The sequence below is a fragment of the Carassius auratus genome, unplaced genomic scaffold, assembly GCF_003368295.1.
Source record: "Carassius auratus strain Wakin unplaced genomic scaffold, ASM336829v1 scaf_tig00215630, whole genome shotgun sequence".
Classification (NCBI taxonomy): Eukaryota; Metazoa; Chordata; class Actinopteri; order Cypriniformes; family Cyprinidae; genus Carassius; species Carassius auratus.
In genome coordinates, this window is record NW_020528171.1 from 434,571 (window position 1) to 462,310 (window position 27,740).

The 27,740-nt window shown below is 41.0% G+C and overlaps 1 protein-coding gene across 1 annotated transcript; it reads left to right on the plus strand.

Moving 5' to 3' along the window:
• Positions 1-213: 213 nt before the first annotated feature.
• On the plus strand, positions 214-26,099 carry tmprss6 (transmembrane serine protease 6). Its single transcript, XM_026260775.1, has 18 exons — positions 214-452; positions 580-709; positions 4,829-4,971; positions 5,111-5,178; positions 5,263-5,444; positions 5,539-5,580; positions 6,329-6,533; positions 6,614-6,750; positions 7,072-7,184; positions 8,096-8,205; positions 19,397-19,539; positions 20,456-20,554; positions 20,823-20,936; positions 22,675-22,791; positions 23,235-23,403; positions 23,467-23,738; positions 25,267-25,403; positions 25,496-26,099. Exons 1-18 carry the CDS (start codon positions 396-398, stop codon positions 25,655-25,657), a joined length of 2,400 nt encoding a protein of 799 aa, XP_026116560.1. The 5' UTR covers positions 214-395; the 3' UTR covers positions 25,658-26,099.
• Positions 26,100-27,740: the final 1,641 nt, after the last annotated feature.

A 27,740-nucleotide genomic window follows, 5' to 3' on the forward strand; every position in this document is an offset into this window, starting at 1 on the left:
TCCAAGAATATACTTCTGTCCAAGAAACAACTCAAAAGGTAAGGCCGTAAGCTGCTCGCGAGTCGACGAGCATCACGCGCGCACAGGTGAGACCCCACACAGTGACGTCACGGGCGTCGCGCAGGTGAGCGCGGGTTGCTGGGCGTTGCCTGTTGCTAAGAGACCCGTTATTCATATGCTCTCACACAATCTCTTATTTAAATGAAAGCTGTGGCTGACCTCAGAGCAGCCCATTATTGATCCTCTGCGACCCTTGGACCGACAAACACTGCGAGTCCCTCAGAACATGTGAAGAGCCGAGCTTGTGTGAGTCCTGCTGAGAACAACCTCCAGAATCGGGACCGAGAGTCTGACACGGAACCGAGGATGAGCGCGAGATAACGGTCCGGTTCGTGATGGAGCTCGGGAACGGAGTCAGATCGGATCCGGATCGAGAGCGCGCCAGAGACACTGTGAGAGAGAGATAGAGAGAGAGAGAGAGAGAGAGAGAGAGATTAATCAAACATTACCTGAGAGAGAGAGAGAGAGAGCTCTGAACGGGTTCTCTCAGTATTCCTGTGTTAATCTGTTTATCCACAGATTCCTCGCGCGGATCCGGATCAGAACCAAAAAAGGAGGAGGAGCTTCCCGAAATGGCCGATTGTCCTCATCTTCACCATCATCATCCTCATCTTGGCAGGATCTTCATGTCTTATCTGGTTCTTTCTAGGTGAGGAAAGAGTCACCCACGCGTTCAGCAAGTGTCAATACAGCGAAACTAAAACTAGTTAGTAGTGGATTACAGATGAAACACAATCAGTTTACTGTTAAAGTCAAACATATTAACAGAGGAGTTTAGTTCAGGATAACAATGCATTAGTTTTGTGTGTGTGCACACTGTATACACACACGCACACACACACACACACACACACATGTCATTACTATAAAATACTAAATAAAAAAAACTCTTTGTAAATGTGTAATTCAGAATAAATTAGTGCACATGTTTCTAACTGAAGTGATGGAATAACAGTGATTACAGTTTTTTTCAGTCGCTAACAAGCATTTGTCCAAGCAGTTGTCACTTTTTCAAAACTCTAAACACAATTAGCACAGCATCTATCTATTGTGGCCATACCATTCACACATTTCATGTCGTTTTCACACAATATGGAGTCATTGAACACATTTCCACAATGCTTACATTTTCTGAACAGACAAGCTATACCTCCCAACAAAATTATTTACAAATGTTAACACATGACATCCCACAATAGCAAAAACAATGTTCCAAACCTTAGATACAGTATAAAAATCTATGCTTCTGCAATGATATCAGTTCAAAAACAATATATCTTAGCTGATTTATGTTGTGTAAATTGGGCCAACCACAACTGATTCCAATCTGGCTTAGACTCAATGGCAGGGGTTATTTTTTTCTATTACATTGACACTTATACAATAAAAGGAGGACTTTGAAGAGTGATGTTTTTGGAAACAGAAACAGAAAAAGACAAACACTGTAATGTATGGTCGAGGAAGAGTAAGAGCAAGGGGCCCAGGGAGAAGAGCAGGAGCAGTGAGAGGAGCAGGAGCAGTGAGAGATGCAGTGAGAGGAGCAATGAGAGATGCAGTGAGAGGAGCAGGAGCAGTGAGAGATGCAGTGAGAGGAGCAGGAGCAGTGAGAGGAGCAGGAGCAGTGAGAGGAGCAGTGAGAGGAGCAGGAGCAGAGAGAGATGCAGTGAGAGGAGCAGTGAGAGGAGCAGGAGCAGGAGCAGTGAGAGGAGCAGTGAGAGGAGCAGTGAGAGGAGCATGAGCAGTGAGAGGAGCAGTGAGAGGAGCATGAGCAGTGAGAGGAGCAGGAGCAGTGAGAGGAGCAGTGAGAGGAGCAGGAGCAGAGAGAGATGCAGTGAGAGGAGCAGGAGCAGTGAGAGGAGCAGTGAGAGGAGCAGGAGCAGTGAGAGGAGCAGTGAGAGGAGCATGAGCAGTGAGAGGAGCAGGAGCAGTGAGAGGAGCAGTGAGAGGAGCAGTGAGAGGAGCAGGAGCAGAGAGAGATGCAGTGAGAGGAGCAGTGAGAGGAGCAGTGAGAGGAGCATGAGCAGTGAGAGGAGCAGTGAGAGGAGCAGTGAGAGGAGCATGAGCAGTGAGAGGAGCAGTGAGAGGAGCAGTGAGAGGAGCATGAGCAGTGAGAGGAGCAGGAGCAGTGAGAGGAGCAGTGAGAGGAGCAGTGAGAGGAGCAGGAGCAGTGAGAGGAGCAGTGAGAGGAGCAGGAGCAGTGATAGATGCAGTGAGAGGAGCAGGAGAAGTGAGAGGAGCAGTGAGAGGAGCAGGAGCAGTGAGAGATGTAGGAGCAGTGAGAGATGCAGTGAGAGGAGCAGGAGCAGTGAGAGATGCAGTGAGAGGAGCAGGAGCAGTGAGAGGAGCAGTGAGAGGAGCATGAGCAGTGAGAGGAGCAGTGAGAGGAGCATGAGCAGTGAGAGGAGCAGTGAGAGGAGCATGAGCAGTGAGACGAGAAGGAGCAGTGAGAGGAGCAGGAGCAGTGAGAGGAGCAGTGAGAGGAGCAGTGAGAGGAGCAGTGAGAGGAGCAGGAGCAGTGAGAGGAGCAGTGAGAGGAGCATGAGCAGTGAGAGGAGCAGGAGCAGTGAGAGATGCAGTGAGAGGAGCAGTGAGAGGAGCAGGAGCAGTGAGAGGAGCATGAGCAGTGAGAGGAGAAGGAGCAGTGAGAGGAGCAGTGAGAGGAGCATGAGCAGTGAGAGGAGCATGAGCAGTGAGAGATGCAGTGACAGGAGGATGAGCAGTGAGAGATGCAGTGACAGGAGCATGAGCAGTGAGAGGAGCAGGAGCAGTGAGAGATGTAGGAGCAGTGAGAGGAGCAGGAGCAGTGAGAGATGCAGTGAGAGGAGCAGTGAGAGGAGCATGAGCAGTGAGAGGAGCAGGAGCAGTGAGAGGAGCATGAGCAGTGAGAGGAGAAGGAGCAGTGAGAGGAGCAGTGAGAGGAGCATGAGCAGTGAGAGATGCAGTGACAGGAGGATGAGCAGTGAGAGATGCAGTGACAGGAGCATGAGCAGTGAGAGGAGCAGGAGCAGGAGCAGTGAGAGGAGCAGTGAGAGGAGCAGTGAGAGGAGCAGGAGCAGTGAGAGGAGCAGTGAGAGGAGCATGAGCAGTGAGAGGAGCAGGAGCAGTGAGAGATGCAGTGAGAGGAGCAGTGAGAGGAGCAGGAGCAGTGAGAGGAGCATGAGCAGTGAGAGGAGAAGGAGCAGTGAGAGGAGCAGTGAGAGGAGCATGAGCAGTGAGAGGAGCATGAGCAGTGAGAGATGCAGTGACAGGAGGATGAGCAGTGAGAGATGCAGGAGCAGTGAGAGATGTAGGAGCAGTGAGAGGAGCAGGAGCAGTGAGAGATGCAGTGAGAGGAGCAGTGAGAGGAGCATGAGCAGTGAGAGGAGCAGGAGCAGTGAGAGGAGCATGAGCAGTGAGAGGAGAAGGAGCAGTGAGAGGAGCAGTGAGAGGAGCATGAGCAGTGAGAGATGCAGTGACAGGAGGATGAGCAGTGAGAGATGCAGTGACAGGAGCATGAGCAGTGAGAGGAGCAGGAGCAGTGAGAGGAGCAGGAGCAGTGAGAGGAGCAGGAGCAGTGAGAGATGTAGGAGCAGTGAGAGGAGCAGGAGCAGTGAGAGATGTAGGAGCAGTGAGAGGAGCAGGAGCAGTGAGAGATTGTTTTTATTTACAAACCCCCCCCCCCTTTTTATCTGGGCTTTTTGCTGTTGTTGTTTTTTTGTTCAGAATGCTCTTATGTGTTTCATGGATATTTTGTTCACTGTAAGCAATACTGTCAAACCTGTTCTGTTCTATCATACCGTGTTTCTACTGTACCTCCTGCAGTAAACAGTAAAGGAAAAAAATAGCTTTTTACTGGAATGCTTTTGAATGTGAACATTACTGTGCATTTGGACATACAGTTCCTAACCAAGAAATTTAGTGTAAAACAGTGAATTGCATGTTTTGCATGCATATACCTGTAAAACTGAGACTAAAAAGCCTATGCAGTTTTTGTAATGTCAACAATAGCCAGTATTTTGAAACCTGGTGTACTTTGACTGCATGTATCTTTTGAGGTGAAAACAAGTGTTATTCTTTGACAGGATAATTTAATTTTGAGTCAGATTTCCAGTGTTATGGTAAAGTTGGTGTGTGCAGAGAAAGATGTGTTCTATTTTGAAATGAAGATTTAGTATATATTTAACAAAATGTGTTTTTGAGAAGAAAATTATCCATTTGGCCAATTGTGTTTTGTAGGTGTGAGTCTGTGTTAAGAGTTTAGAAAAAGTATCTGAAGTATGGTTAAGCGCTTGCTAGCGATTGAAAAAAACTGTAACTCTGAATCCACACTGTGTGTGTGTTTGTGTGGTGTGGTGTGTGTGTGTGTGTGTGTTTGTGTGTGTGGTGTGTGTGTTTGTGTGTGTGTGTGTGTGTGTGTGTGTGTGTGGTGTGTGTGTGTGTGTGTGGTGTGGTGTGTGTGTGTGTGTGTGTGTGTGTGTGTGTGTGTGTGTGTGTGGTGTGTGTGTGTGTGTGTGTGTGTGTGTGTGTGTGTGTGTGTGGTGTGTGTGTGTGGTGTGTGTGTGTGTGTGTGTGTGTGTGTGTGTGCGTGTGGTGTGTGCGTGCGTGTGGTGTGTGCGTGCGTGTGGTGTGTGTGTGTGTGGTGTGTGTGTGTGTGTGTGTGTGGTGTGTGTGTGTGTGTGTGTGTGATGTGTGTGTGTGTGTGTGTGTGCGTGTGGTGTGTGCGTGCGTGTGGTGTGTGCGTGCGTGTGGTTTGTGTGTGTGTGGTGTGTGTGTGTGTGTGTGTGTGTAGAGTACAGGGTGTGGGTTCTGGAGCCGCGGCTGGTCCAGCAGTACACAGCCAGTGTTTCCATCCTGAATAAGAACTTCTCTGTGAGTCTGTCGAGTCACGAGAGCTCAGAGTTCAGAGCGGCGGCTGCGTCTGTGCAGAACATGGTGAGTCTGTCGTCCTCTGATCAAACCTGCAGCACACAGCTGGAGAACAGCACGGTTTAGTCACCCATACAGTTAACTCTGAGTTTGAATGCACAGATGCACACAGAACGTGGTTCATGACTGGATCTCTGTCTGACAGGTGGAGAAGCTGCTGAAGTCCACGGATCTGTCCAGATACTTCAACTCCAGCGCAGTGTTTGCGTTCGGGTGAGGGTTTCTGCTCTCCGAGCGTCTGTGTGTCATGAGCGGAGATCTGCAGCATCTTCACCTGTTCCTCTGGTGTTCCTGTAGGAACGGCAGTGTGGTGGCTCATCTCTGGCTGCGTCTGTCGGTTCCTAGCAGCCGTGTGGAGACGGTGAGCGTCCAGCGTCTGAACCAGAGTGTGTTCAGAGAACTGCAGCGCTTCAGCGACGCTCAGCTGATCAGCAGATACGAGGGTTTCCATCTGCTGCTGCCCTCGCTCAGCTTCACCGGTAACACCGTCAAACACACGCTTGATGACTTCTGTCCTGCTTTTGTTCACTTGTTTTCACTGCTTTGTGTTGATTTGTGTTTTTCACTTTCCAGAAACCAACCCCAAAGTTATAGAACTTTTTAAAGCTACATTTGGTATGATTTTGATTCTCTTTTTCTTTTTCTAATTTTGCTGTGTGATTTTTTTAATAATTCTTTTTTTTATTTTAATTCATTTTCATGCATTTTGATCACATATTTATATCAGTTATAAAACAATAAAGAGGCATAAAACAGTATTAAATCAACTTGAAAATAATTTATTAGATCACAAAATACACACCAGGTGTCATTTACTGCAAAGAAAGATAACAAACTTTAAGAAATTTGGCTTAATATATCCAGTAAATGTATGTTCATAGGAAAATATTTGTAGAAATGTAGCTCTGCATCAGTGTCTCATCAGTGGATGCTCTGCAGTGAATGGGTGCCGTCAGAATGAGAGTCTGATAAAAACATCCCAATAATCCACAGCACTCCAGTCCATCAGTGAACATCTGGAGAAGACAAAACCTGAAACACATCCAGCATTAAGATGATTTTAACTCAAACACATAGAGTCTATAATCATAATAACACTTCCTCCAGTGAAAAAGTGTTCTGGTCTGAATCAGGAGAGAAATCTGCACAGATCAAGCAGCGTTTAAACAGATCTAAACTAATCTGTGAGAGACAACAGCAGATGCACTTGATTGACTGGAGTGCTGTGGATTATTGTGGATTATTGTGAGGTGACCCTAACTAATCGTGCTGATCTTTATCAGTGGTAATATTTTGACTGTCCACCTGAACATCTGGACACTCGTCTGTCCGGAGGGTTATTTCTCCTGATGTCTCCTCACAGACTGCTATCACTACACGTCTCTGGACTCGGCGGAGCCGGTGGTTCTGGAGGGGCCGAACATGCAGCGCTCGTCGTGTCTGTGGCACCTGAGGGCCCCGGTGGGCTCCCGGCTGGAGCTCAGGGTGGAGTGGCTCCTGAGCGAGTGTCGCGATCGTCTGATCATCTACGACTCTGTCACGCCGTCAGACTCTCGCCTCATCACCTCGTGAGACTCGTACTCATCTCTGGTTCTGATCCTGAGTGTCAGACGCACAGATTCTGATCCTGTGACTGTCTCTCTCTCAGTCTGTACGGCTGCAGTCGATATGAACAGACGGTGCAGCTGCTGTCGTCTGCTGACTGGATGACGGTGGTGTGGAAACAGGGTCTGTACAGTTACAACGATCCGTTTTCACTGAGCGCACGAGCCTGGCCGGACCAGGGTAATCCATCACTAATCAATGAAATATTTCTGCATTTTTATTATTGTTTAATTTTGTATTTATATTTTAATAATTTTATTTGTTATTTGTATTTTTATATTTATATTTTCCGTAATACTCCATAGTTTTTGCAGGTTTTTTATCTGTATATTGCATTGCATTTTGTTGTGTTTTAGGGTTAAAGGAAATGTCCAGTTTCCACAACTCTACAGATTTGTTTCTTATAACGTGGAATTGATGCAGCTTGAATAGATATTTCATTAAATCACTGTAACTATTTTGTTGGAGGTTTTGTTAAGCGATCATGTTTTTGTGTATCAGATTGTTCCTACAGTGTTGTGTTAGAGACGACAGATGGCATCCAGGGCATGTTACAGACACCCTTCTACCCCAGTTATTACCCTCCCAACACCAACTGCACCTGGATCTTCACTGTAAGACTCTCATCAGACAATTCAGTGCATTTAATCATCCGGATCATTCACCCAAAAATGAAAATGCACTCACCCTCAAGTCATTCTAGCTGTACTGTATATGACTTTCTTCGTTCAGACGAATACAATCTGAGTTAAATAAAAAATGTCCTGGCTCTTCCAAGCTTTATAATGGCATTGAATAGGTGTTGAGATTTTGAAAGCCCAAAAAACTGAATCCATCCATCATAAAAAAGTGCTCCACACGGCACTAGGGTTTAATAAAGTCTGCTATGCTTCAGAATGTCTTTATTAACCCTCTGGAGCCTTGTGGAGCACTTTTATCTGCTTCAAATTCTAGATCCCCATTTATTGCCATTATATATTTTGGAACAACCAATAATAAATCATGGGTTATTTTCATTTTCATTTTTATCCCTTTAACTGTACTTGCAGTCTTTAAAGTCGAAATCAGAATTGGCACTATTCATTTTCTTAAAGAGCTGAAGTGTAGCTTTCCTGTAGCTCAAACAGTTTTTCACTAGCAACACCAATTGGTTATAAAATTATTTTCAATCAAAAATTACATTTCACAAATTATTACAAAGAAGCAGCAAGTAACTTTGAATTAAATATAACATTTTGAAGTAGAAAGATTCAAGTATTTTTTTTTTTTTTTTGGAAACCATACCTATATAACATATGCAAAACTTTGAAAAATAATTTACAATGCAGTGAATGTAGACTGCAGCTTCAAGCTTCCAAAAGCACACGAAAGCACATTAAGTTAATTTGACTCGTGCACTATTTTGCAGAGTATATGATGCTTTTCCAGTTGTTTTTAATATGCATGATCTGTAACTGTATATGATGAGGCCATGAGGGAATCGGCACAGTGTTTCACATCCGCGACTGTGTATCTGTGTGTTCAGGTGCCGTCGGTGGAGTTCGGCCTGACTCTGTTCTTTGAAGGATACGAGCTGAACCGTGCCAGTTACAGTCAGATGTGCACACAGGGCAGATGGAGCATCCAGAGCCGCAGGTCAGTCCATCAGAGCTCATCAGTACGGTGTGTGTGTGTGTCCATGTGTGTGTGTGTGTGTGTGTGTGTGTGTTGTTACGGCTGGCTCATATACCGCAACATAAAAAGGCAAACAAACAATTCTTCAAACAAAAAGAAAATAAATATTAGGGACAAAAAGAGAGAGAGAAACATTGAAAGAGACTTAGGCTAATGTGCACCAATCTTTTATATGAACACCATCTGATGGAATGCACCTGTGGCCCAACTAACATCTGCAATGTTTAGCCGAGCCAACAGGAGAAACTGGAAGGCGTAACAAACTTCCCCGCAAAAGTATTGCTCTAAGGAATGCAAATGAGGAAAAAAAAATCAGACCAGACATTCCTCACTTCACTTAATTCTGGCTTCCCTGGCCCTAGGAAACAAGACAGAAAGAAAACAACTGAAAAAATGGGGAAAAATATACATTCTCATTCTCGAGACTAGAGATGCTCCACTATCGCTGGCATCCACAGCTAAAGGCTGAGAAAAATCTGGTGCAACAAGCATGGGAGTACTAGCCAACAAGGCTTTGGCTCCATCAAATGCCTGTTGAGAAACAGTGGTACACTCAAAAGGTACTTTGGTACTAATCAGATCGATCAAGGGTGCCACAATAGATGCAAAATTTGGGCAAAACCACAATAATCCCCAGCCATTCCCAGAAACCTACGCAATTCCCAATGGTTTGTAGGTACTGGAAAAGCACAGATAGACTCTATGTTTGCTTCAATTGGACGAACCTGTCCATTTCCCACTATTTTACCCAAGCAGTTGACCATAGCTTTTCCAGATTCACATTTTGCCAGATTTAATCTTAAAGAAGCCTCTGTCAAACGACAAAATAGCTCTTATTTTGACTAGGTGATCTGCCCAAGATGAACTAAACAAGACCACATCATCAAAATAAGCCTCACAACCAAACAATCCAGACAACACCTTATTAACAAGGAGCTGGAAGGTGGCTGGAGCATTTCGAACCCTGAATGGCACACGGTATTGGAGGAAATCATCAGGGGTCACAAAGGAAGAAAGTTTCCTTGCCCTAGCAGTCAGTGGAACCTTCCAGTACCATTTTAAAAGGTCAAATTTGCTCACAAACTTTGTAGACCCCACTCTATCCACACAAACCTCTATGCGGGGTAATGGAAAAAAGTTGGGTTTGGTGAATTTAGCTCACGATAGTCTGTACAGAATCTGTAGGATCCATCTGGCTTATTTACAAGAAGACAAGCTGAACTCCAAGCACTAAAACTGGGCTCAGCCAAGTTGTTATCTAATAAGTAAACAACCTCCCTTTTCAACAGTTCACGCTTCATAGGATTTACTCTATAAGCATGCTACTTAATTGGTAAAGCGGTATCCACATCAACATCATGTTCAATAACTGTAGTGCAACTAGGCACATTAGAGAACAAGTTAGGAAAAGAATGCACTAACTTAAGAATTACACTTTTCTCAGACAGAGAGAGATGGGGTAAATGATGGTCCAACTTTTCAAACATCTCAGAATTATTCAATCATCCCTCAATAACACCATGAGAAGGAAGATTAACTTTGTCATCCCCAAAGCAATCCAAGGAAAAACTCTTTGAAGAGGAAATCCCCTTCCCACTCAAATGTGAAGAATCATCTGACACAGTAGTTACAAACCCAACAGAAGATGTAAGAGGAAAATCAGGCTTTAACAGATTTATATGGCAAACCTGTACTACCTCATGTCGTTCTGGGGTTTTCAGCAGACAATTCTGTCCAGGGAGGCATTTAAGGAGGGAATAAGAACTTGCAAAACAGCCTTAAAAGGGTTTTATTTACTAGAGGCAACAGCTAATACTTGGTCTCTAACCACAAAATTCCGAGATACTGCTTTTTTATTAAACAACCTCTCCATCTTACTCTATGACTTCCCCCAGTTTTCTCTGGGCAATTGCTCGAGCCTCATTCAGTCGATATCGAAAACCACTGACATTAATCCAGAACATTTTTGGAGGGTTCAGTGGGGATCCAGTTATCAGCAAGAACCGCAGTGGGACCACGAACTTCATGTCCAAATACTAATTCATTTGGACTAAATCCAATTCTCTCCTGAGTAACCTCTCTAACACCCATAAGCAACCAAGGCAGCCTGTTCTCTCAATCAGACCCAAGTTCCACACAATATGACTGCAGCAATGACTTCAGGGTCTGATGAAATCTTAAGGGCCCCTTGACTCTGAGGGTGATATGCACTAGAAATGTTATGATTGATTTTCAATTGTCGGAAAAGCTTTAGTGAACTGACGGCTCATCAAATTAGAGCCCGGGTCCGACTGGATAATTATAGGAATGGCAAATGTTAACAAAGTCAGTTAAAGCTTTGATGATAGATTTTGACCAGTCCTTGATTGAGGTAAAGGACCTACACAATCAACAAGCAAATACTCAAATGATTTTGACATTGCTGGAATAGGTTGGAGGGGAGCCACAGGGATTTTCTGGTTTTGTTTACCAGTAAGTTGGCACACATGACAAGTTTGAATAAACTTGGCCACATCTCTTTTTAATCCAGGCCAAAAGATTTTACTTTGCAATGGATCATATGCTTTCCTCACCCCCATATGTCTAGCCCGTCCATCATGAGCTAACCTGATCACAGACTGTCTAAATTTAAGAGCTACTACCACTTGAACATAAGCTTTAGCGACTGGTTCATGTTCGCTGACCCACTGTCTAAGCAACAACACTTCTATTAGAAAATAGCAGGATGGTAGCAATATCTCCTTCAATATGGATCATTGAAAACAAAGGTTAGAGTGTTACATTAGCTAACTGCTCTTGAATAAAATTCTACCTGAGGACATTAAAAACAGAGGGCAAAAGATCATCTGATACACCTTTCTGCTGAGAGACAAACTTCTCAGAAAAATTGTCAGATGAGTCCGAAGTAATGTTGTATGTTAAAGTCATACCAAGTGGTTAACCTTCAGCTCTCCCACCACCAACTTCATCTGATCAAAGACCACTCTCGCCCACATCATTTTCAGAATGAACAGGTAAAGTTTCCTCCATGGTTACCTCACTGTCAGGGTCTAAAGAAACTTCACCTTCACACAGTCGGTCAGCTTTAAGTTGTTTTCTCTTGGCTCGGGTGACCACACAGGAAGGAAACACATGGGGCAATCTCTGGCCACATTCATCAGCACAATCTGCAGACACAGGTTAGGAAACTACAACGGTAGATGGTATAGGTTTTGATGTTCCCCAGACATTTCCCTGAGCAAGATCATTCCCCAGGATAAAAGCAACACCTGGCACAGGAAGAGAATATCTCACTCCAACAATCACATCTACGCTTACAAGATCAGAGGTAAGATGGACCTTGTGTAAGGGAACTTTTAATAAAGTAATTTCTATCCCTCTAATCAATACATCCTTCCCTGTTCCAGTCTAACCTGAAAGTGGAAGAACTCCCTTTAAACAAGAATAATTGAGCAGCCCCCGTGTCTCTCAGGATTTGCACAGAAAATATTCCCTCTTGTCCTGGCATAGACATGATGCCAGTATTGATAAATGGAGCATACTCTGTATAATTAACCCCAACATCTACTCATGTTATCACCTTCTTACCCACAGAATTCTGTTCATGAGGATTAATCTCCAGCGGTCCAAGCCCAACTAATCCAACTGGTTTAGCTGACTTCTTTAAGGTGGTAGATTCAGAAATTTTATGTCCAGCTTTGTGACAATAAAAGCAGACCACCTTACCTTTCCTATCTGATGAAAAATTCTGACTCATATAGTGTCGTCTGCCGCTGATCTGAAGAACCACGTTCAGTCTTGGGGTTTGTTTCCAGAAGAAAAGACTTTATTTCAAGGAGAATAAAACTGAGAGTTCTTTTCAAAGAATATCTTTCGAATGTTAGGTGCCTTTTCCTTTTATACAGTTTTTCTGTTTATACAGAGTCGTTTTCCATATATTTCATATAGTTTCCTTATGCTTACAACTCGATTCCTCCGTAGAGAGAAGGGGCCCCTTAGACTTGTTATGGTAAAGAACAAGGCCCACTTGTATGTTTTTCAGATGTTTCTCATCTGAGGGTCTGTATATTTCTGCCAGGCAGGGACATTTTTTTTACACAAAGGCTAGATGATTATAATGGAACTCTTACAGTATATATAAATGGGTAGATTCACCTTGATTATACCCGGGTTCGAATCCACTGTGAGACACCAATGTGTCCCTGAGCAAAACACTTAACCCCTAGTTGCTCCAGAGGCGTGCAACCTCTGATATATATAGAAATTATAAGTCACTTTGGATAAGAGCATCAGCTAAATTAATAAATGTAAATGTAACAAAAATCTTCTACATTCACAGGGGGCATACTTAACCCTTATGCATTGTTGGGGACATTTTCGTCCACTAGGGGGTAAAGTTGAGTCTTATTTTGGCCACAACTTTCTGTGTGTTTGAGCTGTTTTGAAATTTTTCAAAAACTCAACAGTACACTGTGGGTAAATTCACTACCCTTTCGGTATGTATGTGGATGAAAACATCCACTCAATTAAACTGCTGTAAAAATGTATCAGATAATTTTTTTTCATAAATCTATTAATCAACCTCAGTCCTGATCAAAACTACCAAATGTTTAAAAAAAATTCCAAGATTTTAACTCTTTAATTACCAAGTTCATAAATGATGTCACTGATTTGGAAAAAAAAACCCACAAAATTGTTGTCTTTTTTTTTTACCTTTTATCACAGTCTTGAGCATGTCAAAGATTAGTAACAAGATTGACTTTGCTGCATTGTTAGTTTTTGTGCAGCATTAGATTTTAAATTTTTCTCCCTCATTTGTTGTTGGTGGCTGTTTTTGCCCCATTGACTTCCATTATAACGACATTTTTTGATTGCAAAGTCATGACACCATATAATCATGTATTCTTGATTGTTTGTGGTTTTCCCTTTTGGGAAGAGGTAAAAAAAATATTTTTTACAGTTGATCACTAGGTGGGGCCATTAACCCTTTAGATAGACCTGTGCAAAAAAAAAAGCTTAGTTTCTGACTTGTATATGGAGTTATATGGAGTATAACAGCAAATTATAGTGTTTGTGTGTGTGTGAGATTCTTGATTGTTGGTGTTTTTCCCTTTTGGGAAGAGGAGGTAACATTTGTTATTTTTTTTTTTACAGTTGATCACTAGGTGGGACCATTAACCCTTTAGATAGGCCTGTGCAAAAAAAGGCTTAGTTTCTGGCTTGTATATAGAAATATATGGAGTATAATAATAAATTATTGTGTGTGTGTGTGTGTGTGTGAGAGAGAGAGAGAGAGAGAGAGAGAGAGAAAGAGAGGGTGTGAGAGAGACCTTTGTGCCTTGATGTACAGTATCTGAAAAAATCTAAATATGCAACTCATGCTCTCAGAACTACATGGAGTAAACAATAAAAAAGAAGTGTGTTTATGCACCTGCTGCCTTTTGATGGTGAAAAGTACAGATGGCCTATATGTGAAATGCTCGTCTTTTCTTGATGGTAAAGCCAGTTTAAAACCTTAAAATCCTGTAAAAAAAAAAAAAAACTTTGCATCAAATTTATGAACAATCTATTATGAACCAAAATGCAATACCAACTTCAAATAAGCTGCAGCTCGCTGGAGGGGTCAAGCTGCATAATCATTTCTAAAACTTTGGTACAAGTCAAGCCCTTTCTCATGTTGCTTGCTGCTCTTCTCACCATTAAATATCCAGCACGACGGCATGCAAGTGCTTAAATCCACGTACTTTGCTTTTGTTTAGTCTATTCACTTGTTAAGTCTGACGTCACGTAGCAGCGCTTCCGTGTCCAAACGTTCTATCAGTTACCACAAGAAAACAACAAAAGGTGCTAACAAAAACTCACAATGTTATAGAATACTAGCAAAAAAGTTATAATCTTAACCTTTAACTCTATACCGAAGTCCCAGATGGCCAGACAATGAAAATATAAATATAAAAAAATATATAAAAATTATTTGTGTTTGGGACTGTAGTGTATATCGTAAGTTTGAAAGCGTTTAGCTTAAATTATCATTATGAATAAACAGTGTTCATTAACGGCTGCTGAGGTCATATTCCCAAGTGAAGGGAGTTGAGGCCTGGACCCAGAAACAGCGCTTCTTACGTCATCACTTAACAACCGAATACTTTCACCACCATTAAAAGGCAGCAGGTGCATAAATACACTTTTGTTTACTCCATGTAGTTCTGAGAGCTGAGGTGTACATTTTGATTTTCTGAAATACATCAAGGTAAGTGCACAAAGGTCTCTCTCACACACTCTCTCTCTCTTTTTCACACACACACACACACACACACACACACACACACACACACACACACACACACACACAATATAATATGCTGTTATACTCCATAAAGCTTCATATACAAGTCAGAAACTAAGCTTTTTTTGCACAGGCCTATCCAAAGGGTTAATGGTCCCACCTAGTGATCAACTGTAAAAAATAACAAATGTTACCTCTTTCCAAAAGGGAAAACCACAAACAATCAAGAATGCATGATTATATGGTGTCATGGCTTTGCAATCAAAAAATGGCTTTATGATGGAAGTCAATGGGGCAAAAACAGCCACCAACAATAAATTAGGGAGAAAAAATTAAAATCTAATGCTGCACAAAAACTAAAAATGCATCAAAGCCAATGTTGCTACTAATCTTTGACATGCCCAAGACTGATAAAAAGTTAAAAAAAAAATCCATCCACAATTACTTTTATATTGAAAATAATTTATTTTGTGCCCCCCCCCCCCCAAATCAGTGACATCATGTATGAACTTGGCAATTAAAGAGTTAAAATCTTGGATTTTTAAAAAACATTTGGTAGTTTTGATCAGGACTGAAGTTGATTAACAGATTTATGCAAAAAAAAAAAAAAAAACTTAACAAGTGAATAGACTAAACAAAAGCAAAGTACGTGGATTTAAGCACTTGCATGCCGTCGTGCTGGATATTTAATGGTGACTTTTTTTTTTCTTCAAAATTTTTTTTTACAGCAGTTTAATTGAGTGGATGTTTTCATCCCGAACATACCGAAAGGGTGGTGAATTTGAACAATCCGCAAGGGTTAACACTGTGCCTCATGTCACTGATTCTGAAAAGACTTTTTACTCTGTTCCCTTGACGCTCTATCAGGAAAAAATCTCTGTGAGTCAGAACAAATTCATCAGCCAACACAGCTGCATTAGCTAAGGTCAGGGCCTTCTGCTCATTCAAATCAGTAGATACAGACCTTGGAACACAGTTTTTAAATTCTTCAACAAGAATCAACTCCCTCAACTGATTCACAGTTTCTACCTTCTGAGACTGACACCATCTCATAAACAGTTTATTTTTCCTGAGCAAATTCAACATAAGTTTTTCCCGAAAATCATGGCAGATAAGCCTCGGGGGACTAACTCATACACTCTCAAAATGGCGGATTTACTTTTTTTTAAATCAGCACTTTCTTCTTCAGAAAGAGAAGCAAACACTTCCTGTTAGAACACACTGTAGAAGAACATCACATCAGACAGTGCACTATAGACCCCTTGAGGAACAGTTCCACTCATTCTCTACTATAGGAGAGGAAGAATTGTATAAACTTGTTAAATCATCTAAACCAACAACATGTATGTTAGACCCTATACCATCTAAGCTCCTAAAAGAGGTGCTTCCAAAAGTCACAGATCCTCTTCTGACTATTATTAATTCCTCATTGTCATTAGGATATGTCCCCAAAACCTTCAAACTGGCTGTTATTAGGCCTCTCATAAAAAAACCACAACTTGACCCCAAAGAACTAGTTAATTATAGACCAATCTCGAATCTCCCTTTTCTGTCCAAGATACTAGAAAAGGTGGTATCCTCACAATTATGTTCCTTCTTAGAGAAAAATGGTATATGTGAGGATTTCCAGTCAGGATTTAGACCGTATCATAGTACTGAGACTGCTCTCCTTAGAGTTACAAATGATCTGCTCTTATCATCTGATCGTGGGTGTATCTCTCTATTAGTTTTATTGGATCTTAGTGCTGCGTTTGACACAATTGACCACAACATTCTTTTGCATAGACTTGAACACTTTGTTGGCATCAGTGGAAGTGCATTAGCATGGTTTAAATCGTACTTATATGACCGCCATCAGTTCGTAGAAGTGAATGAAGATGTATCATATCGATCACAAGTGCAGTATGGAGTACCTCAAGGCTCAGTACTAGGGCCGCTACTCTTCACGCTTTATATGTTACCCATGGGAGATATCATCAGGAAACATGGTGTTAGCTTTCACTGTCATGCTGATGATACTCAGCTCTATATTTCTTCGCAGCCCGGTGAAACACACCAATTTGAAAACTAATGGAATGCATAGTCGATATAAAAAATTGGTTGACGAGTAATTTCTTACTGCTAAATTCAGAAAAAACAGAGGTGTTAATTATAGGACCTAAAAACTCTGCTTGTAATAACCTAGAACACTGTCTAAGACTTGATGGTTGCTCTGTCAATTCTTCGTCATCTGTTAGGAACCTAGATGTGCTACTTGATCGCAATCTTTCCTTAGAAAGCCACGTTTCTAGCATTTGTAAAACTGCATTTTTCCATCTCAAAAATATATCTAAATTACGGCCTATGCTCTCAATGTCAAATGCAGAAATGTTAATCCATGCATTTATGACTTCAAGGTTAGATTATTGTAATGCTTTATTGGGTGGTTGTTCTGCACGCTTGGTAAACAAACTACAGCTAGTCCAAAATGCAGCAGCAAGAGTTCTTACTAGAACCAGGAAGTATGACCATATTAGCCCGGTCCTGTCCACACTGCACTGGCTCCCTATCAAACATTGTATAGATTTTAAAATATTGCTTATTACTTATAGAGCCCTGAATGGTTTAGCACCTCAGTATTTGAATGAGCTCCTTTTACATTATATTCCTCTACGTCCGCTACGTTCTCAAAACTCAGGCAATTTGATAATACCTAGAATATCAAAATCAACTGCGGGCGGCAGATCCTTTTCCTATTTGGCTCCTAAACTCTGGAATAACCTACCTAACATTGTTCGGGAGGCAGACACACTCTTGCAGTTTAAATCTAGATTAAAGACCCATCTCTTTAACCTGGCTTACACATAACACACTAATATGCTTTTAATATCCAAATCCGTTAAAGGATTTTTAGGCTGCATTAATTGGGTAAACTGGAACCGGAAACACTTCACATAACACCCGATGTACTTGCTACATCATTAGAAGAATGGCATCTACGCTAATATTAGTCTGTTTCTCTCTTGTTCCGAGGTCACCGTAGCCACCAGATCCAGTCTGTGTCCAGATCAGAGGGTCACTGCAGTCACCCGGATCCAGTACGTATCCAGACCAGATGGTGGATCAGCACCTAGAAAGACCTCTACTGCCCTGAAAGACAGCGGAGACCAGGACAACTAGAGCCCAGATACAGATCCCCTGTAAAGACCTTGTCTCAGAGGAGCACCAGGACAAGACCACAGGAAACAGATGATTCTTCTGCACAATCTGACTTTGCTGTAGCCTGGAATTGAACTACTGGTTTCGTCTGGTCAGAGGAGAACTGACCCCAACTGAGCCTGGTTTCTCACAAGCTTTTTTTCTCCTTTCTGTCACCGATGGAGTTTCGGTTCCTTGCCGCTGTCGCCTCTGGCTTGCTTAGTTGGGGTCACTTCATCTACAGTGATATCGTTGACTTGATTGCAAATAAATGCACAGACACTATTTAACTGAACAGAGATGACATCACTGAATTCAACGATGAACTGCCTTTAACTATCATTTTGCATTATTGACACACTGTTTTCCAAATGAATATTGTTCAGTGCTTTGACGAAATGTATTTTGTTTAAAGCACTATATAAATAAAGGTATTAAGGACAGTCCAGATATATTCTGGCCATTTTAGAGAAGCAACTCTTTCAAAATGGGGTAAATACTAGTCTACATCTCGCTCACCAAATGGAGGAACCATCTTAAGGTTTTGACCAACATTAGAGGACATCTACTCAACCTGTACAGATTTAGAATCTTCCGCTTTCTTAATTCCAGTTCAAGCTCTAGCTTCCTCATCTCATACTTCCTCCGTTCACATTCACTACGCTCACACTCCTGTTCAAGTTAAAAAAATTTTTAACTGAACCTGTTTTTCCCTTTTTTCAGTACCCTCAAAAGATATTCTCTCTTCCGTTCTACACAAACATCCAATTAATTCCTCCTCTAAAGTGGCATAACTAGCACATAGTACCAACACGTGGAAAACATGCTCTCTTTATAATATTTAACAAAGAACAGGGAGAAAAATAGAGAACTCACCAGGATTTCCATTGGCTTCACAGCTCCGATATGCCTGCTTGTTGAAACTATCCTAACTAGTCTTCACAGTGCTGCTGGGCTCGAGGAAACTTGAAACGCTGAACTTCATAATAACCCTTGTCCAAATGAGTTCAGCTGCACGAGAAGCCAAGAACAGGATTTCCTTCCAAAAACTCCAAAGAAAATACAAAGAAAATCAGCAAAACAACAAACAGTGTTCCTGATGGAGCGCTTATACGCAGCCCAGGTGAAACCGGCGTGCAAGCCAATAATCACAGGAAAATACTGAAGAGACAAAAATAAAAAAAACAAACGCTCAAAACTCTGAGACAAACTCCCATTTTATTTTACGGCTGGCTCATATTCTGCATCTTAAAAGAGGCAAACAACCAATTCTTCAAACAATAAACCAATTTATTGTTACAAAACAAGAAAACTATGATTAAACAATCAAAAAATAACTGACCTCTAGGAGGGAAAAACATGCATGTGAGGTAACAAAAGATGCAAATATTCTGACTCTAAAAATCTATAAAAGGAAAGAAATATTAGGGACAAAAAGTTGAGAAAATTGAGAGAGACTTACACTAAGGCACACAAATCTTTTATATGAACACCATCAGTGGTCTAATTACTGATGGGATGCACCTGTGGCCCAACTAACATCTGCACTGTTTAGCCAACAGGGAGACACAAGAAGGCGTAACAGTGTCCATGTGTGTGTGTGTGTTCCCATGTGTGTGTGTCTGTGTGTGTGTTCCCATGTGTGTGTGTGTGTGTGTCCGTGTGTGACACTGGTGTGTTTGTGCACAGGCTGTGTGGTGTCCGAGGCTTACAGCCGTATGCTGAGCGAATCCACCTGCTGTCCAACACTGTCACTGTGTCCATGACCTCTGAGGTGTCTCTCACCGGCCCGGGCCTGCAGGTTCACTACAGCATCTTTAACCAGTCTGATCGTTAGTACACCTCTGCATTTAACTTTCTTAGTACATGTTTACAGGGGCCATGAAATGCAGTTTCTGATTTTTATCTTGTTTTAGTTTACACTATAGTTGCACCAAGAAATGCCAAATATTAGTAATCTCAATTTCAAGGTGTGATTCCTCTCACAGAAACTTAAGTAAACGCCCACTGCTGTGATTGGCGGATTCATTGCACAGTAGCCACGCCTCCTTCACAGCATGTGGCGTGTTGTGATACTGGAGATGGTGAGCTCTGTGACAGAACTGTATATGTTTAAAATAACTCGACCACAATGATTACAACAGTCCGTTTCAGCGTGGAAATGGCTTTTGCTTACATGATTGCGTCATTTTCAGTAGATAATGTAGTTTCGAAAAGTACTATTATTATTTGTTGTGTTACAAAACAGATTAAGTAGGTTTAAGAAAAGACATAATTTCTCATTCATTTGTCAACAGTTTAACATTTATTTTGGTTGCAACTTTCATGCTTAGTGACAAACTCTGAAACTTAAAAAGTTTTCACCCCTGGCTCTAAATGCATGGCGTTTCCTTCAGGAGCATCAGTTAATGTTTGAACCTTTTTTAATAGTTGTGTTTGAGTGCCTCAGTTGTCCTCAGTGTGAAAAGATGGATCTAAATTCATACATTTACTGCTGGAAATGGTTCAGACTGAAGATTTAGCATTTCTTAAAAAAATATACAGTTATAAGTGTGTATTTATATATAAATATAACCACAGGTAAGAAAGAACAGTAGTTATGCTTTGGTTTACAGGTGAGCACCACTAATCATTTATACTTTAAACTGAAGGAGTTAGTTTGGAGTTCTGAAACTCAGATGTGTAAAAGTCAAGATGGTTTTGATTCTCATCACATGACTGTGTGTGTGTGTGTGTGTGTTTGGTCAGCGTGTCCCGGTCAGGTGCTGTGTCATGTTAACGGTCTCTGTGTGCCGGCGTGTGATGGTATCAGCGACTGCCCCAACGGACTGGATGAGAGAAACTGCGGTAAATCCCTGTCTTCACTGCATGATGCTTGAAAACACTTATGACTAATAGAAAATGACATTTTCTTCTGAATTCTAAAAAAGGAAGTGAACAAATATGATCAGAAGAGTGTGTGGGCTCAGAGATATGAAGATCTCAGTCCAATGAAATTGTGAAATGCAAAAGAAAAGCAGTGAATGGAAAAACCTTTTAACTGAAACAAGAAACAGCTCCAGCGATCATAACTAAAGGGGTTTGTGTGTGTGTGTGTGTGTGTGTGTGTGTGCAGTGTGTATCGCTCAGTTCCAGTGCTCAGAGGACAGTCAGTGTGTCGATCACTATAAAGTGTGCGACCAGCATCCAGACTGCATCGAAGGCAGCGACGAGGACAACTGCACTCACGGTACCTCACACAAACAATCACTTCTGTAGTTTCTGTACTGAGCTGAAGATATTTCCTCTCCCCTCACCATCACAGAAACTCTCACATATCAGGATATTCATTCAACAAATATATGTGCGTTTCTAAACCTGTATTCTTTGACATTTGTTTCCCTCAATATAGATGAAACCTGTACAATCTTTATCTCACACACACACTCATATATGGATGAAACAAATATTATCATATTCATATTCTACCTCAAAATCGAAAGAGAGAAATCATATTTTACATAAAATTAAGTCTTTTTCAGAAAGAGTTTTTGCATTGTGACATTCATTTCCTGATGATTCAACACATTCAATTCCTAAAATTGAAATTGAGCTTTATTTATCATCTGAAAACTGAATATAATATATTTTCATTGACGTCTGGTTTGTTCGGAGGACAATATTTGTCTGAGATACAACTATTTGAAAATCTGGAATCTGAGGGAGCAAACAAAAATCTAAATATTGAGAAAATCATCTTTAAAGTTTAAACATTATCTTTACTCAATATCCTAATAATTTTTGGCATAAAAGAAAATTTAAAAAGATCATTTTGCCCCTACAATGGTTTTTTTGTGGCTATTGTTAAAAATATACACCAGCGACTTAAGACTGGTTTTATGGTTCAGGGTCACATTTATGTATTTACATAAGCATGAATTTTTTAGTGCAATAAAAAATACTATGTGTAGAATATTGTGTGAGAGAGATGGACTGAGCGAGTGTGATTACTTCATTCATTCTTCAGCTCAATCTCATTTTCACAATAAAACATGAGTCTGAATGTCGGCTGAGGAAAGCGATATCTTTGTCGTACTATCCTTTCATCTGTTAAAGGTGATTTCTGATGACAGCGCTGGTCTGTGCATATGTTAACCACGTCTTACAAGCTGTTATTAAAAATAAAAATAATTTCCGTTTCAGTCTCTTTCAATATAAAAGTCACTTGTTCGTCTAATGGCGGAGTAATGTCACAAAAATCACCATCACGAACACACACACACACTGTTTCCCAATACTAAACACTACTATGTATATAAAATATTATTTATTAAATAATAAACAACAACAACAACAGCCATCACAAAAGCCATGTTTTAATATACAACATTAAAGTTACATAAAATATAACTTGATGAGATTTTGCCTTCAGTCGAAACTATTTGCTTTGGAACAAAAAATTGATTAAAGAGACCAAAGACTGTCAGTCAGAAATACCCAAAACAAATGATATGTTTATCCACTATAGAGAGATCTGAGCCAGCTGCAAACTTCAGAAGATCTGCTGCTCTCGGCGGTTTCGTGAGTCCCAAAACGCATGTGCAAATAGACTTTATCTTTATTAACAAACCGTGTATATTTGAAGTCCAAACAAGTACATTGTCACCTAAAAAACTCTGATACAAAATACAAGTATTATTTAAAAAATTTTAGAGGATTTGGACGTCCGCTATGACGCTCGCTGTGAGAAATACTGGAAGTGGAATAATACAATTGGGGAAGGGGCGTTCCTGTGGTGATACCAGTACAATATCTCACCCTTCTCAACCAATCAGATTTGAGAACCAGAACGAACTGTTGTATAAATATGTTTATAACTAGCTATATATATATATATATATATATATATATATATGTAAATAAACAGAGGTCTGTGGAATGTACCCAGTAAGCAAAGTGAACATGTGTGTGTGTGTGTGTGTGTTCAGGTATACCATGTTCTGACTGGACGTATGTATGTGGAGATGGAACATGTCTAAAGAAGCCAAACCCAGAATGTGACTTTATCACCGACTGTCCTGATGAATCTGATGAGAAATACTGCAGTAAGAGCATCACATTGTGTGCGAGTGTGCGTGAGTGTGTGTGTGTGTGCGTGAGTGTGTGTGTGTGTGTGTGTGTGCTCTTGTTTTTGTGTCATATCAGGACACAACTCTGTATAATGACATGGGTATGACACAGGTATTACATGGAGAGGGTGACTTATGAGGACATAACCCATGTCCCCATTTTCAAAACACTTATAAATCATACAGAATGAGTTTTTTTGAGAAAGTAAAAATGCACAAAGTTTCCTGTCTATGGAATGTCCCCTCTTTTCACAAAAACAAACATGTGTGTGCAAATGTGCGTGCATGTATGTGTGGGTTTGTGTGTGTGCGCGTGAGTGTAAAATAGTATGTGTGTGTGTGTGTGCGTGAGTGTGAGTGTGAGCTAGTGTGTGTGTGAGTGAGTGCATGTATGTGTTTTGATCACGTTCTCTCTGCAGACTGTGGACTGAGGCCGTTCAGCAGTCGTGTGGTGGGCGGGACCGATGCAGTGGAGGGGGAGTGGCCATGGCAGGCCAGCCTGCAGATCAATGGGCGGCACATATGTGGGGGGGCATTAGTCTCCGCCCAGTGGGTGGTGTCTGCAGCTCACTGCTTCTCTGATGACAGGTGAGCATCTGCATCTGTCTGTCTGTGGTCGTTCTGTCCCGCTGAACGCGTGTCTGTCTGCAGATTCTTCTCTCCATCCGTGTGGACCGTCTATCTGGGTAAACTGCGTCTCTATGGCAACAGTCAGACGGAGGAAGCCATCCGTGTGTCTCACATCCACCTGCATCACTACTATGACGACGAGACGCACGACTATGACGTGGCTCTGCTGCGGTTGGTGCGGCCCGTGTGGTCGGGGACTCTGGCTCATCCGGTCTGTCTGCCACCACAGACGCACCAGCTGGAGCCAGACGTGCTGTGCTGGGTGACGGGATGGGGAGCGCTGCGGGAGGGAGGTATCGCATCCCAATAACGCCTGCAGCATCTCAACAGAGACACCCTTTAGCCACTGTTCTTGTACACTTTGAAATGGATAGTTCTGAATCTGGATGTGAAGAGATGAGCTGTGGTGAAGTGTAGACACGTCCTAAACTAACACGCCAGGTACCATGTAAATACAGACTGTTGCTAAAACCGAAGGGTGTAGTTCACTTAAAGCTGCGGTAGGGAACTTTTGACGCTCTAGCGGTTAATAAACAGAACTGCTTGCGTCTTGCAGAAGAACATCGTAGCCGGAACTACTTCTCTCTGTTTATGTCTATGAAGAATCACAAAGGTACTGTGTTACTCCGCCGCGGTACCCCCGAAGCAATCTAAAATAGTCCGAATATAAACACTTATTATAGGTGCACCCTAGTGATTCAGGACAAGCCAAAAACACGGTTTGGAAAATGGATTCATGGTGTACTCGCTTATTATATACATTTTTCTACATTTTGAACACAAACAAAGTTACGGGCCGCAGCTCTGATTGGTTGTTTCTTACCGGGAGCGATGGAGTTTCTGCAAATGGCAATAGGACACTGGGAGGAGCCAGAGGAGCTTGATTTATACACAGATTATCTGTCTCATATTCTACTGTCAGGACATAATGACAGGTTTAATAAATATGTAAAAAATATTTTTTTACAAAAGTTACCTACAGCACCTTTAAAAGAGAAAAACCTGTCATCATTTACTCACCCTCAAGTGGTTACAGACATGAGTTTATTTTTTCTGCTTAACACAAAAAAAGAAGTGAAACCAGACGGGTGACGGCAGACTTCCACCGGACATTAGTGGCTACCAACAAGTTTGGTTACTAGCATTCTTCAAAACACCTTTCTTAAAAATACTCACACTGAGTAGATTGAATATTGAGATGTGGGCGTGGCTCTCGGCGTGCAGGGGCGGAGTTTAAGAGCAATAAATGATTGGAGAAATCCAGTTAGGAGATTTGAGTAACGATTACGAGCCAAAAAAATAAAAAATAAATTAGAAAAATAAAACACATGCAGAGATCTATAACATGCGAAATGTCCGTTAAAATTTTCATGCCGAGTTTAAGGCCTCCCTGCAGTTTCCCACCAAAATAAAAGCTGTGGTTTAACATTTAACAGCAAACAAATCAGACAGCCATGCATTAGTATTGTAAATACTGTTGTTCTGCAAAATGAAATGATTACTATTATTACTTTAGTAATAGTAATCTTTGTTTCATTTTTAATAGTTTTTTTATTATTTCTTTAGTTTAAATATTCCGTAAACGTGAAACGTAAAGTGTGATTGATGTGTTTGAGGGACCTGTAGAGTTTAGCTCCAACCCGAATCAAGTCTCGTCTTTTCCACCCTGGTGAATTAGCAAAACATGAATCCACCAAAACTGAGTTATGAGGAACAGAATCACGAGGTGTCCTGATTGTTGTGTGTCTGTCTCAGTAAGAGTGACTCCATCGGCTTCGAGGAGTGATGGTATTACTGTATCTCTCCGTCTCCTTCATCTAGGAGCGGTCAGTGATGTTCTGCAGAAAGTAGACGTGCGATTGGTCAGTGAAGATGCCTGTGTGCGTTCCTATGGTTACATGATCACGCCCAGAATGATCTGCGCTGGGTATCGCAGCGGAGGGAAGGACGCCTGTCAGGTGACCGTCTCGATCGTACGCTGTAACCCTGATGATGTGTGTGAGCTGCTGAATTACACGCGTGTGTGTGTGTGTGTGTGTTTCTCTGTCAGGGTGACTCCGGCGGGCCGCTGGTGTGTCAGGAGCCGTCTGGACGCTGGTTTCTGGCCGGTGTGGTGAGCTGGGGCCGAGGCTGTGGGCGTCCAGACTATTACGGGGTTTACACGCGCATCACCAAACTCAGCGGCTGGATCAAACGCCTCGTTTCCTCCTGAGCTCATCTGGGAACATTAAAGGGAAAACCCTCCAGCGTTCGGTCGCTGTGCTCTAAGCTTCATGGGAAATGTGGTTTGATGATTCAGCTGGATTAGCTGCTCTCCAAAGGACATGCTTTTATTTGTAGTTATTTAGATAAAAAATAGTCCAGATTAGTGTTTTAAGATGACCGTTCACCCAAAACTGAAGCCTCTGTCATCATTTACTCATGCTGACCCAAACATGCACGACTTTCATTCTTTCGTAGAAACTGAAGCGAGAAATTCTGTAGAATTTCACAGCATCCGGGAGAATCAATGATGATGCAGTTTTATTTCACTTATTTCAGTTCTTTTCCTGTAAAGCAGAGCATGTAGAGTAGCTGACAAGTGGAAAGCAATGAAATGAATGTATGAGCAATACAGATTCATATTTGCTGGAACAAATAAAGCCTTTGTACAGAAACTCTGGTGAAGGTTTTCTGGGTGAGATCTGGAGCTGAACACAGTGATGAAGAGTTAACATTACGTGTAGTAACACAAAATTCGCCTGAATTTACTCATGTATATACTGAACTATTAGCGTGTTGGCATGAAATATAAGAAATGAAGCTAAAAAAAGTACAAGCACAAAGCTGAGTGATGCTTATTCCCTCGAGCGGTCACTGAACCGGAACTGGACTCGGAAGTGAAATCTGACAAAACTTCAATTTTTTGGAATCATAACCTTTATAATTCCATTATAATGAAGAAAGTGTGGACACGATGTGAGTAATAGATCAGTGTGCTCTAGTAGTTCTTGGGAAGGTTTGAAAAAATAGTAATAACTGATTAGCTAATAGTGAATCAGATTTGACTAAGCACTATTACTAATTCATTAATCAGAGCTTATTGTTAGATACTAGTAGTAACTCAATACTCATGTGTACTTGTGTGGTTATTCATTAATGAAGGAACAATATTCTAGAGTGTTACCCCCCAAAATATATACATTTAAAATAAATGTTATTCTATTTCTATACTAGAAAATATTATTTCTATTTTTCTGTGAATCCTGAAAAATAAAATGTATCACAGTTTCCACAGAAATATTGAGCAGCACAACTGTGTTCAACATTGATAATAATCAGAAATGTTTCTTGAGCAGTAAATCATCATATTATTCTGATTTCTGAAGATCATGTGACACTGAAGACTGGAGGAATGAAGCTGAAAATACAGAGAAATTACAGTTTAACAGATATTCAGATAGAAAACAGATGTCTGCTGTTGTTTTTTCATTTGCTTTTGTTGTCGTTGTTTATTTTTAGTTAAATAAATAAATACAGTCTAGTTGATCAGAAGAGAGAAGTTTAAAAAAACATTTAAAATCTTACTGATCTCAGAATTTTAAACAATGTACACACACACACACACACACACACACACACATATACCAAGCCAGGGGAGATCCCCAGGAGGATATGAAACCATGTGTGTTTTAACTTGAGATTTATTTTGTGGTAAAAGAAGAATGTGGGAATTTTAGAGATTAGATCATTTGAATCTGAAACAAAAATAAACCAAAAGAGAGAGAGAGAGAGAGCAAGCACGAGAGGTTTACAAAACTTTCTTTAAACCGTTTTGACTACCTAGAAAAGCGCCATAAAAATGTAAGGAATTATTTATTATTAAGGAATTATTTATTTAAAACAACACTAAATCTTCAACAATTCACATTATATAGAAAAAATAAATATATATATATTTCCAAAACCAGATGTCCATCAAAAACAACACATAAAAGCTCATTAACACACCACAGATCATTGAAACCTGTCTCATTGTTTACAAGACTATCGTATGCTAAATCTTTAGTCTGCCGGCTACTAATTTCTTAAACATCCCTTCAACATTAATATTATTTAACTGTAAACCTTGATTTTTCCTGGTTTTCTATATTGCCAATTTCGCAGTTCCTATTAAATAATTTAACAGACACATCTTCCTTCTTTTTGAAAAATTATATTTCACATCCCCTATAAAAATTCCTCTTGGAATTCTTCACCAAAAAAAAAAACCTTCCAATCTTTTACATTTTAAAAACAAAAGTTCTAAATTCTCT

Bases quoted from the DNA above. Each gene is read 5' to 3' on its own strand.
- tmprss6 (XM_026260775.1), top strand. From the start codon at position 396: ATGGAGCTCGGGAACGGAGTCAGATCGGATCCGGATCGAGAGCGCGCC. The intron at 5,179-5,262 runs GTGAGGGTTTCT...GTGTTCCTGTAG, and splicing joins AGCGCAGTGTTTGCGTTCGG to GAACGGCAGTGTGGTGGCTC. The intron at 25,404-25,495 runs GTGACCGTCTCG...TTTCTCTGTCAG, and splicing joins GAGGGAAGGACGCCTGTCAG to GGTGACTCCGGCGGGCCGCT.